The following is a 15,054-nucleotide window of genomic DNA, read 5'->3' as shown; positions in this document are numbered from 1 at the left end:
TCAATATGTTAATTATTGTTCCATCACTTCTGTTTGTTGATTTTGATGTTCTTTCAAGTAGGATTCTTTTTCAAAAAAAAAATTTGTCTGTATTATATGATATTTGATCAAAAGCTTCAGGGAGTAAAATACATGGAAACTGTAAATGCATGACACAATGTAATGATCCAAATAGAAAATGTAATATTATTGAATGAGCTTCCTAGAACCAGTATTAAAATTGAAGAAGATCTGCATTCATGTCTTAATTTTTTTTTGGACAATTTATCATTTAAAAATAGTTGTATAGATACCCTGAAAAGTTTATTTGGATGAGAATTGATGTTTTATTCTTTAACAGTATGGAGAGATCTATAACTTTCCATCCCATGCTTTTGACAAAGTGATGGATGAGGAAGTAGAAGAAGAATCCGAGTCAGAGAAGGAAGGAGAAGAGGAGGAGGAGGAAGAAGAAAATGATGAGGTCTGTCTTCACTTCCTGATCTAATTTTCTGGCTTTTATTTTTTCACTTGAGCTTAAAGCTCGAGTGAGCTTTTCTGATCACATTTTGTCTGGCATCCTTCTGTCTGTCCGTATTTTTAACATTCTCAATTCTCCTCAAGAATCACTGAGCCAATTTCAACCAAACTTGCTGCAAAGCATCTTTTAATAAAGGGGATTTAAGTTTATTAAATGAAGAACCACACCCTTTTTAAGGGGAGATAATAAAAAAACTAGTAAACCAGGTCATTGGTTTTATACTGTTGAAATTATCCTTTGATTTGATCCGGGAATTTTCACTCAATTTACTTTCTGTGCAAGAAGTACAGCTGAACTTCGGTATCTCAAACACTGATATATCGAATACCATGGATATATAGAAGTGATTTGGAAGACCCAAGCACTTTTTTAAAAGTACATGTATTTTACTCTCAATATCTGGAACCCTTCGGTATCTCTCAGTTTTTTCTCTGTCCCATTGAGTTTGAGATATAGAGGTTTGACTGTATTTTAATCAGTTTTCATAAATATAAAATGTAATTTTATGGTATATATAGAGGAGCTGGACTGACAGTGATGAAGTAAAATGAAATTTTATTTAATTTAATGGAAATGATTTTAAGTGTATAAATGTTAGCACATAAATATGTTTTCAAAAATGAGGGTTTTAAGTATTATTTTGTCTTATTTCCTGTGCTTTACTAAATACTTTAGAATCAGTATGTGTATAGTGTTGTGATGAAGTGAAATAGTGTGATAAGCAGACAGTGATAATGTTAATTATGTTTATCAGGAGGAAGCAGAAGTAGAATATGTAGCTGAAGAAGACTTTGAGGAAAGTGACCTATCAGATTTAGAGGTAGGTAGTATTACTAGTATGGCGGAAAACAAATTCCTCATCGTCCAAGTGGAATAAACATGTCACTTTCAAGTGAGAAAGTGGGCCTATTTTTGACATGAAAATTGATTAGAAAGTGACATTTATTTGGATATTGCAGCTTTAATGATTTGTGTATTTTTTAATTAAGAACAAAAGGTAACATCATTACAAGATAACTATGTTACTTCAAATACAGCACTTGTCTTCCATTCCCCATAGCTTCTACACAACAAATATTGCATCAATGAATGGTGATGCATAAATCTAAATTTTCTAATAAGATTGATTTATTAAATAAGTTATTACATGTAAGTATATCTGAAAAAATATTTTACTAGTAAATTTACTACTAATTAATATATATGCCTTTGAACTGAGTAAAAACTGCTTATAGATAAAAATTTCACACTAGAAGTGTTAAATATGGATGGCAGACATACTTTTTATTTTGATTGAAGTCAAACATTATTGGTACAAAATGTAATTCTTGAAGAGCTTGTGTACTCTCAACAACAAAAAGTACACTTATAGTTGCTTGTAATGTTTGTTTTAGGACATGGATAGACTTCATGGTGAAGACAGTGATGAAGAAAGTGAAAGTAGTCCAGAAAGTAGCTCAGATGAGGACGTTGTTAAAAAAGGAAAAGGAAAGAAACTGAAGCCAAAGAGGAAGAGACCGAGAGTGGAAATAGAATACGAACAGGAAGTCGATCAACCTTCAGCCTCAAAAATCAAAACAAAAACCTGATACAGGGAAGGTGAATACAAGGATTTTTTTAAAATTCAAAAGGTCATAAATTCGTAAATTATTTACATGCTTTGATTTCCAGTGAAGTGAATGGAATACATGTAGTTGAAAGTGACAATATCTAAATGCCATTTTTTTTCATAGTAGACCACTTCAGTGTTATTTTTCTTCAATATTTAGCAGATGTCATGAATCTGTTTAAGACAATGAGGGAAAAAGGAACATCAGAATGTATAACCATATCATATTTGAAGAATACTGTGGTACCTTGTAGAAAACTTGTACAGTGAAATAGGAAAGCTAAAGCATATTTCTAACATACTATTCGGCAGTTTCCTTATGTTTACTACTTTTATGACTTAAAGAAAAAACAAACAGAAGATCAGATGTCCATTCATTGTTTTGTTTTAAATGTAAATAAAACTATAAAATATTATAATAGAGTTTTTGAATCATTTGAAGTAGAAAAATTAAATATAAGAGTTTCAGAATGTAGCAGATTGTGTCCAGATTTTCCATGCTATAGGCTACAAAGAGAGTGATGCGTTTGAATGCAATGCATAACTTCTCTAAATTCAATGAATGCAATTTTTGTCAATGGAAAGTGCTTTCACTTTAAATTAATGGCATTATTTTCCTCCAGTATGGAACATTTGCTTCTGGCCCTGATACTGAGAGAACAAAACATGCTCTTTGTGTTGAATACCTCCAGATGAGCAGGGCCAAGACGTGCATTTATTATTTATGTGCTAAAAATCGAGAGTAGTTAATGAATTTAGTGTACCTAAACTCAATTGTATTTGCCTAGTATTCAATGAATGTCGTGTTAATTTGCTATTTAGGGAATGCCATATGCATCGGATAAGAGTGCGACCCTGTTATACTTTCGGCAAACTCAGAAAATTGGTGGTTCACTCCTCACTCCTAACTTAGCCAATTTGTACCGCATTGATATTAAATGACATCTGATTGGATCCTAAACAAAAAGAAGATGAGCTCTCGAATTTCCCCCCCACTGGGTTTCTGTGGAGAGGGGTTGGCGAGGGGGAACAGATATAAAATGCGGGGACGCTCATCGCATCTGTCGGCTCGCGGCCATTTCCTGTGTTGGATCAATTGTGTGATTGTGAAGCAGTGCGGGTGGCCGACCAAAATGACAGAGACAATTTCATAAAAAGAGAAATCAAAATATGTTTTTTATTGACAAAACTATTCCTAATTAGATTTTTTTCCCTTTGCACTTAACTTATATTTCCCCCCTCTCTCTCTGTGCATAGGCGCCGTAAAGGACTAACAAGTCTCGGAGAAAAATGAATAGTTTATTTACTAAAGATTTTGTGGTATGATAACCTAAGGGCATGGGATTATGGCGATGAAAAGAAAAATTAATTGCTCATATGCAGTGCCTATTGATATGTCATTTTAAATTGTTTGATACTGAAACGTTATACTTATTCTTTGTCGCCTTGAAAACAGCGATTGATCTGAGTTTTGCGAAATGTTAGATATTTCGCAGGGGTTTAACAAGGATTGTAATGTAAAACACAGTTAATTTCATAACTAAATTAATTTTCAAAAATGCTTCGTAATGTTAATCTGCAGCTAAAATGGTAATGCAACTCCTCTCTAATCCATTCTAACAGTATTTTCTTTTTAAAAAATATCCGAAGTAAGTGAATGATTTTCATTTTATGCTTAAAGGGTCATAGCCTCTGACTTCAAAATGTAAAAGGGTCACTTTTGATCCAAATATCAGTCATTGACAAAATGGGCACAATTTTTTACTCTTACATACTACACTACTGCAACAACAGAATGCATATATTACTTCTTTAAACTGTTAAAGCACTTGTTATCGCAGAAAAGTGGATATCTATATAAAGCCATTAGATTGAATTCATAAAAAATATTACGAATCAGAAAAAGCTCTCTCTCTCTCTCTCTCTGACATTGAATTGTGTTTTTATCAACCAAAAATAAAATAAGCAAAAATAATTTATTTGTTTGCTTGCACGTTTTAACCATTTTGAGCTTTTCTGATGACAGTGTGTAAGGGTTTAGCAATAAACCACTTCAGCGACCACAAATCGCGTCTCAACGGCGCAGAGCCAGTTCAAGTGTGCTCAGGTGGTACTCACATACTAAAAGGCGAACAAATAGAAGCACAACAATCTACTACACATAAATTTAATATAGTTTTTGACAAAAAAAAAATCACATTTTGAAAAGACTAAAACTGAATGTTTTGAATAAAAATTGATCGCATCAAACTCCTTAATTTGCGCTCTAAAAAATTGTTTTGACATAAATTTCTTATAATTAATTATGTGATCAGAGATCAACGGTTTATATGGCTGAAGTAATAAAATAACTCATTACATGGAAGGTACAACATATAGATTGCTTTTCTTTTTCAAATTAATAAACAATTCATCAATTTTCATGCCTTGTGGACGTCAACATTGCACACCTGTCAAACTTTTGTGACTGAACTCTCTTTTTTCCCCTCCCTCCTTTAACACCCCAAACAATAATCCTCACCTAATCTCCTTGACCTGTCACATGCAGGGGGCTTAATCTTTAATACCCGACCCTCCCACAAAATCTCACTTTCCCTTTATTAAAAAAAAAATGGAAAATCAAGAATTTCTTTCTCATTAGTGGTAGACGAGCAGCTGAAATTCTAGAATTAGTTAGGGAAAAAATAGTAAAGAAGAAAAGTAGGTACGAAAGTAGACACGTTTTTTAAAGAGTCATGCATGAAGTCACTCTTTTAAGACAAAGCTATTTTAAGGTCCCTCGAAAATTTACATCAGTGTATTACTAAAAGAAAACAAAGATAATTCAATTGAATACAGGAGAAGGAGAATGACAAATTAAAATGAATTCGTAGATAAAATGTTTTAAAACTATAAGCAACTATTATGTACATTATTGTATAGCATATATGAATTTGGTAATATTGAAATACATGTATTTGCAAAATGAAATCATTTTTTTTTTCTTTGCAAAAAAATAAATGTACAGAAAACTTGTTTCTCCTCTTCCACTTAGGCCGAAATACGCCCCCCCCCCCCCCCATTTTTTCAATTTTGTATTTTCAAATATACTCAATAGATTTACATATTCTATTCGGTAATATTAATTTCATTTTGAGTTACATTCCCTTGTCTTGTCACAAATATCAAAAGTCAACGGAAAATATAAGTATTATATCCTTGATAGTTTTTGCACCTAAAGTTGTCAGGAATTACGACAAGTGCGACCAATTTGAACAGCTCAGATTAACTAGCCGGGGAAAAATTAATGCACATCTGTGTGATTTATAACATGTAGTTCAAAAATAATTATAAAACATAATTACATTATTTTACTACTAAATAATTCTTAAGTTAGGTCTTATATTTCTTAAATATTTCATCAATGGCAAGTCTCGTTAGCTTTTACAGACATGAAAAAGAGTTAAACAGAAAGTAAATTCACAGTGAATTAATTCGTTTAATTATGTTAACTATGAATATTATATATATATTGATACATTTTATCTAATGTTATGAAATGAAATGTACACAGGACTATTTCAAAAATAAAAAAAAATCTGCTGTGAACGTTAACGTTACTATACAAGATTTTTACTTGTAAATAATATACTCTCCGTGTTTAGTTTAATATCATGGACAGAAATAGTCGATCTAATGTTAGAATAATGTATCTAAATGGGATATATTGAGTACTTCACACAACTCGCGTGCCCAGCAACTGAGAAAAAAGGGGCGTGTCAGAGCTGAAAGACTTTTGTCATGTGATTTAAATGAAAAGAGTCTGGGAGTTTCATAGTTATAATCTTTAAACACATTAAGTTTATAATATCAATGTTCAACAACTGCTGTTTCGATATTATAATATAGTTATATAAAATGCTTTTTGCGTTCCATGTCACCAAATGATTTGTGTGACAGTTATTTTCTTGACCAGTATACCACATAATTATGGAATGCAATAGAGTACCAAATCTGAGCTCATACAGTTATATAAGAGATGGAAGCCGAGTAGAAGCGAATGCAACTGGCAACAGTCCTTCAAAATATCCAGAATACTGTAAAACAATCAAAGTTCAAGGTAAGCTGAACCAAGATTTTTTTTTATAAATATTAAGGGCTTTTTAAGATGGCATATGTCAAATACTTGATGTACATTTATACGTTTTGCATGAAATATTATTTCATTCATATATTTTTGCAATTTCACATTTGAATTTTCAGTGTATAAGATTGAATTGAATGTTAACGGAAATGGTAGAGGGAAAACTAGTATTCCTTTCTGTTTATCTTAATTGTTTATACAATCGTTTTAAAACAAAATTTTAGATGCTTTTAATCATTTTTCTAAGATATTTTTTTGTTTTTCAGTATTGGTATAGCAATGATACAATAATAATTTTTTTTTAAGTAAAAACTTGATGTTTTTTATTACTTCTGAATAAATTTTATTGAAATATAAACATTGAAATTAAACATATATTTTTGGACGCCCTCTCCATAAATTGTTGAATACAGGATAAAACCCAACTGGTCTTTCTCTCTTTTTTAAAAAGTGATTTAATATCCTTTTCAAGAAACATTTACGCGTAAATAAAAAAAAATCCATTCTAGTCAATCAAAATTAATCATAAAATATACATATGTAGAAGTAAAAGTCGATTCATGGAGAGCGATATAGACCTTATTACCGGCTTTTTATGAACAAATTAGATCTTTAGAAAGCGTATATTGACATTAGTTTCCTTTTTTTAAAAATAACTACTGCGCTTAAAGAACTCCAAACTCCGCCGTTTTTATCATGCTGGGTTTTATTTCTTTGGATTTAATGTTATTGTGTTCACTACTTTTCTCAAAATGTCATTTCTTTTGGATGTGGAACCCCTACCGGCTGGGTACCTTGTTAAATGAACCTGTGTTATTCGATTTCACTAAAATTGAAAAACCAATTGAATTGGTGTGAGAAAATATTTACACTCTATTCTTTCGTGGCAAATGATTGTTACATGGTTTCCAATGTACTGTAAAAAAGAAGTCGGTGGATTTTAATTAGAGTCAGTAGTTAAAAATCAGAATGTTCACATTTGCTGCTAGATTCAAGAAAATCATTAATAAGTAATGGCTAAACTTTGGCACCATGTATTATCTGAGGATGGTTTGCCTTATTCTAAAGATTTGAAAGGTATTTTATAAAATTTTTACTTCCGCGTTGAGTTAAAGGGTTTAGTCTTTGCCCCCGGACAATTCGAAAGGGCGTCGAAAACACTTTTAATGGAATAGAAATGCTAATTTGAAGTGTAATTCTATACCAATTAAAGGGGATGTTTGTACAAGAGAACCAGGGTTGATGACCAGTATGTCTTATTATTTTCACAGATACCCAACTGGTCAGGTCTAGCACAAAAAATCGTCGATCAAATTTCAAGGAGAGACGGGCAATGTTTTGTAAAATAATTTCTACCCGAAAAAATACTGATAAAATTAGAATAAATAACTGTATCTACAAATATTTTATTCTAGAATTTCTTTAAAAAAAAAAACACTTCAATTAATAATAATAATAAAAAAAATCATGCTCTTACAAATGCATTTATCAAAGGAACAAGTAATGTTTTTTCACTCGTTCTTTGGAAAGAGAGATGGGGATGTAAATTAAACACGTTATGCAGAAATACATTTTTCTTTCTAAACTAATTGTTAATCATTCATCAGATGAATGTGATGCTTTTTCACTCGTTCTTGAGAGAGAGAGAGAGAGAGAGAGAGAGAGAGAGAGAGAGAGAGAGAGAGAATGTAACTTAAACACAGTATTTTTTCTTTCTGAATAATTTATAATATTTATTAATTACAATTGAAAGAACATTCTTTCATTTAATTAATATCGGAGTACTTTGCTGAAAGTGGAAAAACATCCCAAGGAGATACCTCTGAAATTAAAAAAAAGTTGTTTTTTTTAATTAAAATATTACTATTATATATGTACTATTATATACACATGTCCTTCTTGAAACAAACATTATTGACTTCAGTTTTTAAAAAAAGAGAATTCAAAATTTTTATCAGCAAAATTTACAAGTGCATGTTAAATGTCAATCTTTTCACATTATTTAATTATTTAAGGAATGAAGTTTATTTTAACCTATGTTATACGATATATCATAACTTTGGGCAGTTTACGCTTTATAAACCGCGAAGTGGTTTATAAAAAAGCGTAAACTGTCCCAAGTTATGTTATATCGTATAACATAGGTTAAAATAAGCTTCATTCCTTATAATTTAATTTCAATGTAGACAATAAGACAATTTTTCCTCCAAAAAAATGGTTTCAAATTGAGCATATTTTTTAAGAGTAACGTCAAGCGGAGTAATACGTTTTTGACGTAACTCATTGTGACATAGGCAACTTATGTTATAGGATATAAACGAAATAATTTATCCAATCAAATGTCTTGTTACAACTAAAATTGAATAAATAAGCATTCCCCTTTTGAAATTGAAATGATGTACAAAACGTGCAAGTTCCAAAATTTAATGCCTCTCCGGAAAAGTATATTAAAAAGACTATTCCTGAATACGCAGTATCTTCATATTGGTACAACTAATTAATTCTGGGGAAAAAATTGCCAGAATATTGTCTAATAATTTAATTTTGTTTGTATTCTAGCCTCTGATTGGTTAATATCCAAAAAGGAACACAAATTATTTCTGTATAACCTGGTTTGGTATGGGGACACACCCCTCTAACAACCAGCTGAATCATCTGTATCCATACAATCCTCTCATTTCCAGTCCTCGGGATTCATGGAAAATTCCAGATTTAATAAATGTACCTTTAACTTCAAACAATAATTCGATCTTACCACATGTAAACAAACAACAAGGCTGCTAGGCCTATGTATCAGTTTTTACCTCCCCTCGCTTCCCATCACTTCCGTTACTTCCGTTACTACGGTTGTATTATTGAGCGGCAAATTTGAACTAATAAAAAGCAACGAAATTTTACACCCATAGTTATTTATTGATTTTAAAATTAAATTATAAGGAATGACTCTAATTCTTGGCCAAATTATTCGAGTATAACCTGGTTTGGGTCAGTTTACGCTGTTTTATAATCCGCTTCAGTCATTTCTAAAATAGGAAAGTTTTTGTTTTTGCAAAGAATCTACGATGTATATTTAATTTCGAGACAAACATGATCCTTTAGGAGAGTGTAAACTCTGTGGCAAAGAAAAGAAAATATGAGGGAGAGGGGGGATTCAATATGTGTAATAAAAATAAGTAAGCAATAAGTAATTATACAGATACATAATTTATATGAAATATATCGTAATTCTCCGAAATAAATCTTACACTGTATGCATTTTAAAAAATACACTGAATCTTCATATTTTTGATTTACATATTTTCATCTATAAGATGCATTTTATGTTTCTGCATGGGAACAAAAGAACTTTGAAGTATGAAATTAACTAAAGGTAATTTATTATTTTATCACCGAGAATAATAAATTTCATTAATACATACCCAAATTAATATAGATAAAGAATCAAAATGAGGGGGAAATCGTTAATAGATATTCCACGCATTTGAAGTAATCAGCATGTTTTAATTTCAACAATTCAAAAAAAAAAATACGGAAGGCGGAGATTTAAGAAGTTTCATTTCCCATTATGTACACTTACATGTATGTATGATAAACTTCAACTCACTTCATTTTTTTAAACATCGCCTAGTTTCTTCGAATTAACCCCCCTTTTTTTTTTTTTTAAAAAAAATATCAATTAAACTCAGTCATATTGAATCTTGTCCCCCTTTCTCCCTCATTTTTTTTTTTTTTTTCCTGTTCTTTTTTTTTTTTTTTTTTTTTTTTTGCTACAGAAGTTTACACTCTCCTAGAGGATAATGTTTGTCTCGAAATTAAAAATATATCAAGTATCGTAACAAATATTCATCATATTTTTACATACCTTTCTCGTTTTTTAAAAACCTTAACTTTGGTGTATTTCATGTATATAAGTGCGATTGGATGCCCTGAAAGGAATTTAAACATTGTGAGTAGTACTAAAACTCGTTACCCTAATTGGGAAAATTACACTTTGTAAATATTGTACAAATAACATCAAAAGTGTAAAAACCCTTTAAAATAAAGCTTTAGAATGTACATTTATTTAATGATGCATAACCTTTACATTTGTTTTGGGACTGTGGAGACAAACAATGTATTTCAACTTTAAAAATTTTCGTTTTGTATGAGTTACTCCTACAGATTATTTTACAGGAAGACTATAAACACACCTACATACATACATATGTGAAATTCCAACAAATGATATATAAATATTTCTTCCAACATACAATTTTTATGCCCCGAAGATAGAAGATCAAGGGCACAATGTTTCCCCCTGTCTGACTTCCTGTCTTTCTGGCTGCACAAAACAGCAATTTTTGGCTTGAACTTGAAAGGCACAATGTATCTTCGAGTTTGACACGCATGTTCAATCATATATGTGCTTTCATGTGGAGACTAAGAACACTGTGTTCGTCTGTTTGTCCGTGAATAATTTGTATACAATACATGTATATAGAACAAGAATCAGCATTTCTTCATTTACAGAGACGAAAGCATTGTATACGACATTTTTTAAGTATTTACAAACACCGATGTTTATACTTGGAGCTTATACTTATTACATGCAGTTAGTTTGAACAAAGATGGGGATCGGCGTTGCAATTTTAAAGCATTGGACAATCGTTAACACCCAGGAAAAATACAGCAATGACAACGTGGGTGTGTCAAAAATCACATTTGGTGATGTTATGCTGATGTTGCAACTGATTTTCAGTTTCATGTTTGTCATTATTGAGAATAACAAATAACCACCTTGCCATTAAAAGTTTCAGAACTAAACGAAAAGTGTTAGTAAATCACAAGGTAATAGGTTTAATTTATAATTTGATAAAATTGAAATTCAATTCAATGAAAACTATTTTTTAAAAACTCATTAAAAGATGCCTCAAATATCTCAATCTATGGTGTTTTGACTACTAATTTTTTTGGGGGTATGAAATAAGCAAAGCGAAGTGTATCTTAATAATGTAATAAATAAAAATGACTTGCTTAAGTCCTTATAATATTATTTTGGTAAGGGTTCTTGTACGTGCCACAGTCACACCTTCTGTGAAAGATGAAATACTTTTCATAGTTTACACATTGTCTCTGTCAAATATCAAGAAGTTTACCATACTAAACTTATGTATTTACTGAAACTGTCTAAGAAAATTGAAAATAGTATGTTCAGAAACACCAGTATATTAACAATTAAAATTTAGTTACAATATCAGAATAAGAATTAAAAATCATTGATGATTTGACACATATCATACTGTATTTTCCCCGGATTTCAACCTTGTCCATTGCTTATACACCTTAAATCCCTATACTAGCCAAAACTCGAAAAGTATTAACTCAAAGTATAAATAAAAAGTATTAACTCAAAGTATAAACATTGATGTTGCTTACTAATCAAATTTCGTATTTAATACGTAAATGTTATACTTATCTTCTCTGCCTTTTATTTTGGTAAGATGGAGAAGTACCGATCTGGTTAGTTATTCATTATATTAATCAAAAAAGGAAAGAAAAGAATAACATAACTTTGATGCAAGTATTTGAAAGGACATAAATAATTGAATAGGCATAGTTAATTTGAAGCATTTGCCTACTACGATTCAAAAGGTAAAGCCAAGTACAGAGACTAAAGATTCTGCTGACAGACAAGACATTATTCCACGATCTACGATCTTTGGGGAAAGGGGTGTTCGTGATGAAAAAGCATAGCTATTTCACTCTTCAAATGAATAAAAGAAGCATACTACACTGTGATAATCAACATGAAAATGAATTTAAAATAAAAGAAGAAAACATACACTTGAATAGGCACAATTAATTAGAAGCATTTGCCTTCTACAGTTCAAAAGGTAAATCCAAATACAGTGACGGGGAATGCTTACTCCTCCTAGGCACCTGATCCCACCTCTGGAATTTCCGGGGGATCCGTACTTTTTTATGCCTTGTTTACAGATTTGTATTAATTGTTTGTAGGTCTTCTTTTTTTTTTTAAAGATCACTGTTCATTATCTTTAACTTTTTCATACATGTACATGTATGTAAAATTATGCTTGAAAAAGTTGACAAAATTATCTATGAGAACCTTAAAATAACAATTGTAAAATTATAGGATCCAAATTATTATCGTTTTTTTTTAATATGATATGTTCCTATAATTAAAAGTTTCCAACAGACCAAGGAATAAATATTGAGAAATAAATTTTTCAATTATCTTCAAATTTTAACTTGTCTTCTGTCAAATCTGAAAAGTGATTATATGATAATTCCAGAACAATAACCGAATCAATTTTTCAATCAGAAACGTTGAGCCAAAGCACCACCCAGTACGTGCACAGTATTAACAGAAATAATAAGTGCATAGTTAGGAGAATCGATAGATAATTAGATTTAAGAGTTCAAGTTTCAGAGACACAATCTCCTAATATAATGCGGCTTTCCATCTTTCGTGAAGGAAATAAACGCCCGTGAATAAAACTTTGAGAACCTAATAGGCTTGAAAGAGATACAAACGCTTTTTGAATGAAAACTATTAATTGTTCTGTGTAGATATCATCTTTGATAACTGTAGTTGATGGAATGAAATTTCCTTGGGTGGTATTTGAACTTAGAAGTTTAGAATAGAAGAGGGGGAAACCGGTGCAGTTCATTTTTTGATGATATTTGTTATGAAAGGCGAATCTAATTGGCAGTGATTTGTTGTATAATTGGAGTCAAATAGATTTCAGCGTCAATTTCATATCCTGCAGGAAAATTTGTAAAGGTTTTTTACTTAATATTAATCATAAATCTGTAGACGTAAGCACAACTCTAAATCGTAGCAAGTTTTAATAAATATAAGCTAAACATTGGTCTTATCTTATGAAATAACAACTTAATTCTAGAAATAATGACAAAAAGCAACTTTACAATTATCTAAACGTTCAAGAACTTGTCAACAGAACAGACTGGAGAAAAAGCATGGCTTCTTTAAGTCAATTTGATTCATGATAATCAGCCAAAACGACTCAAGCCATTTTTTTAATATACTTATGCTTTACTTTAGACAAGATCCCTATTTCTTTTTCTTGTAATTCACAAATACCGATGTAAAAACTAGAGATTTACTTTCCCTTTTCTAACAGATTCTCATGGCGGTGTGAAGGAACTGGTCTTCCCTAAGGCCCTGGATTTGGATCGTCCAAAGAGAGCCAGAACAACGTTTTCTCCAGAGCAACTGTTTCAACTGGAGAAAGAATTTCAAAGAAACCAATACTTGGTTGGAAAGGAAAGAACACAACTTGCAAAACAGCTCAAGTTGTCAGAGACTCAGGTCTGTTTCAAATTTACTTACAGCTTATCATTTTATTTTGAGAAAATTAGGGTAAAATGGGCTTAAAGATATAAATTATAAGCTCTCTGTCAAACCATGCGTTATAGCATGAATTACCTATTCCAAATTGGAAAAAAAATATTTCAATGATAACATAGATTTGTAGTTAGAATAAATATAAAATTGTTTTATTATTACAGGTAAAGGTATGGTTTCAGAACAGACGGACCAAGTATAAAAGGGACAGATCACGTGACAGTGAATCAGCTGATTCAAAATCAGAAAGCTTAGCAGCATGTAATATTCTAAGACTGTTGCAAAATCAAGTTCCGAGACCTACGTGCACTAGCTACCTTCCACCATATCCCTACTCATTTTCTGGATATAGTGCCTCATAAAAGTCATCAGAGTTCTATTCGTTTATATTTGATGTTTCACTATAAGTACTATGAGAATCAAAACTCAGATTTGGTATAATTAAAAATGCTAACAAATTCACATCCATTTATTTTTTTTATGTTTGAATAATTTATGTTCCAAAGTTTTACATTGCCACAAGACATGTTTCTGGAGTCAGAGTGTAACATTCGTAAATAAGAACGAATTAACCTTATATCAATTGCAAAATTTTCAACATTTAAAATTTAAAATGAATATATATCTACTGTAGATATTGTCGATATTTTTGCTAGAAGCGAAACAAAATTTTCTTGAATTTGGGTATACGTAGTTGTTACATACGAGTAAAAGAAAAACTAGAAAATAAAACATTTTGAACGAGTGACGGAGTAAAAATCATTTACTAGTAGTCGATAGTCGGTGTGAGCAAACGACAGTCGAATACTCTTTGACATACTAAAGAAAAATATAACCGAGAATGAGCAGAGAATCTTGCGTTATTACTCGAAAAATAAGTTCTTAAGAATAAAAAGTGCACCTTTCTATGGGTGTTGATTGCTTTAATTTTGCATTGTTTCTTCAAGGATTCTTGATTTGTTTTATGTTTTCATAAAATTTTTCCATGTTTTTAGTGTTTTAGTTAAGTAGCATTTAGGACAATTAGTATGTGCATTAATTACAATAAATTGTAGCCATTCTTCCATCTTGGCATAAGTATAATATTGTTGTCTGGGTGATTTATAGTACAATTTTGTTTTTGATGTGTGTGCATTATCAGACTGTAATTTCTGAAACATTTCTGTAAATGAAGTATGAAGATAACGAACAATTCCATTGGAACAATAAAAAAATTGGGAACAGAGCAAATACGGACCTCTAAAACATCAAAGATGTGATCAGGTTGCCGTGGAGGAGTAAGCATCCCCTGTGGACAGATCACAGGTGCTCCTTGTCCTGATCAGGCAAACGGAAAAATCCTTAGACAATTCACTGTGAAAATAATGACTTACCAATTTGTTTGAAAGATGTCAGTCAACATTCGACTTAACAATTATAAATTGTATTCATTC

At 31.0% G+C, this 15,054-nt stretch overlaps 2 protein-coding genes across 4 annotated transcripts in view; both read left to right on the top strand.

The window, feature by feature from the left end:
* Positions 1 to 15,054, top strand: part of LOC133181345 (protein MAK16 homolog) — a 60,876-nt gene that overhangs the window by 4,953 nt on the left and 40,869 nt on the right. The window contains exons 8-10 of one of the 3 annotated variants that reach the window (XM_061315864.1): positions 341 to 463; positions 1,275 to 1,340; positions 1,915 to 2,119. In XM_061315864.1, the coding sequence (XP_061171848.1) occupies positions 341 to 463; positions 1,275 to 1,340; positions 1,915 to 2,109 (384 nt within the window). In that variant the 3' untranslated portion in view covers positions 2,110 to 2,119. Of the gene's footprint in view, positions 1 to 340; positions 464 to 1,274; positions 1,341 to 1,914; positions 2,549 to 15,054 lie in introns of those variants that run through there. The other 2 variants (XM_061315865.1, XM_061315863.1) reach the window with 2 other exon arrangements.
* LOC133181344 (ventral anterior homeobox 2b-like) lies at positions 6,075 to 14,065 on the top strand. The gene is made up of 3 exons (XM_061315862.1): positions 6,075 to 6,228; positions 13,398 to 13,585; positions 13,786 to 14,065. The coding sequence occupies exons 1-3, from the start codon at positions 6,099 to 6,101 to the stop codon at positions 13,981 to 13,983; spliced, it is 516 nt and encodes a 171-aa protein (XP_061171846.1). The 5' UTR covers positions 6,075 to 6,098; the 3' UTR covers positions 13,984 to 14,065.

The sequence above is a fragment of the Saccostrea echinata genome, unplaced genomic scaffold, assembly GCF_033153115.1.
Source record: "Saccostrea echinata isolate AGI-Se365-2 ecotype Australia unplaced genomic scaffold, CSIRO_AGI_Sech_v1 ptg000008l, whole genome shotgun sequence".
Lineage (NCBI taxonomy): Eukaryota > Metazoa > Mollusca > Bivalvia > Ostreida > Ostreidae > Saccostrea > Saccostrea echinata.
Note: the sequence above shows the minus strand (reverse complement) of the source record. Positions and strands in the feature narration are given on the sequence as shown.

What these genes read in the sequence shown, in the direction of transcription:
- LOC133181344 (XM_061315862.1), top strand. Translation starts at nt 6,099, where the DNA reads ATGGAATGCAATAGAGTACCAAATCTGAGCTCATACAGTTATATAAGA. An exon ending in TAAAACAATCAAAGTTCAAG is followed by an intron (nt 6,229 to 13,397) that starts GTAAGCTGAACC and finishes CTTTTCTAACAG; the next exon opens with ATTCTCATGGCGGTGTGAAG. An exon ending in TCAAGTTGTCAGAGACTCAG is followed by an intron (nt 13,586 to 13,785) that starts GTCTGTTTCAAA and finishes TTATTATTACAG; the next exon opens with GTAAAGGTATGGTTTCAGAA.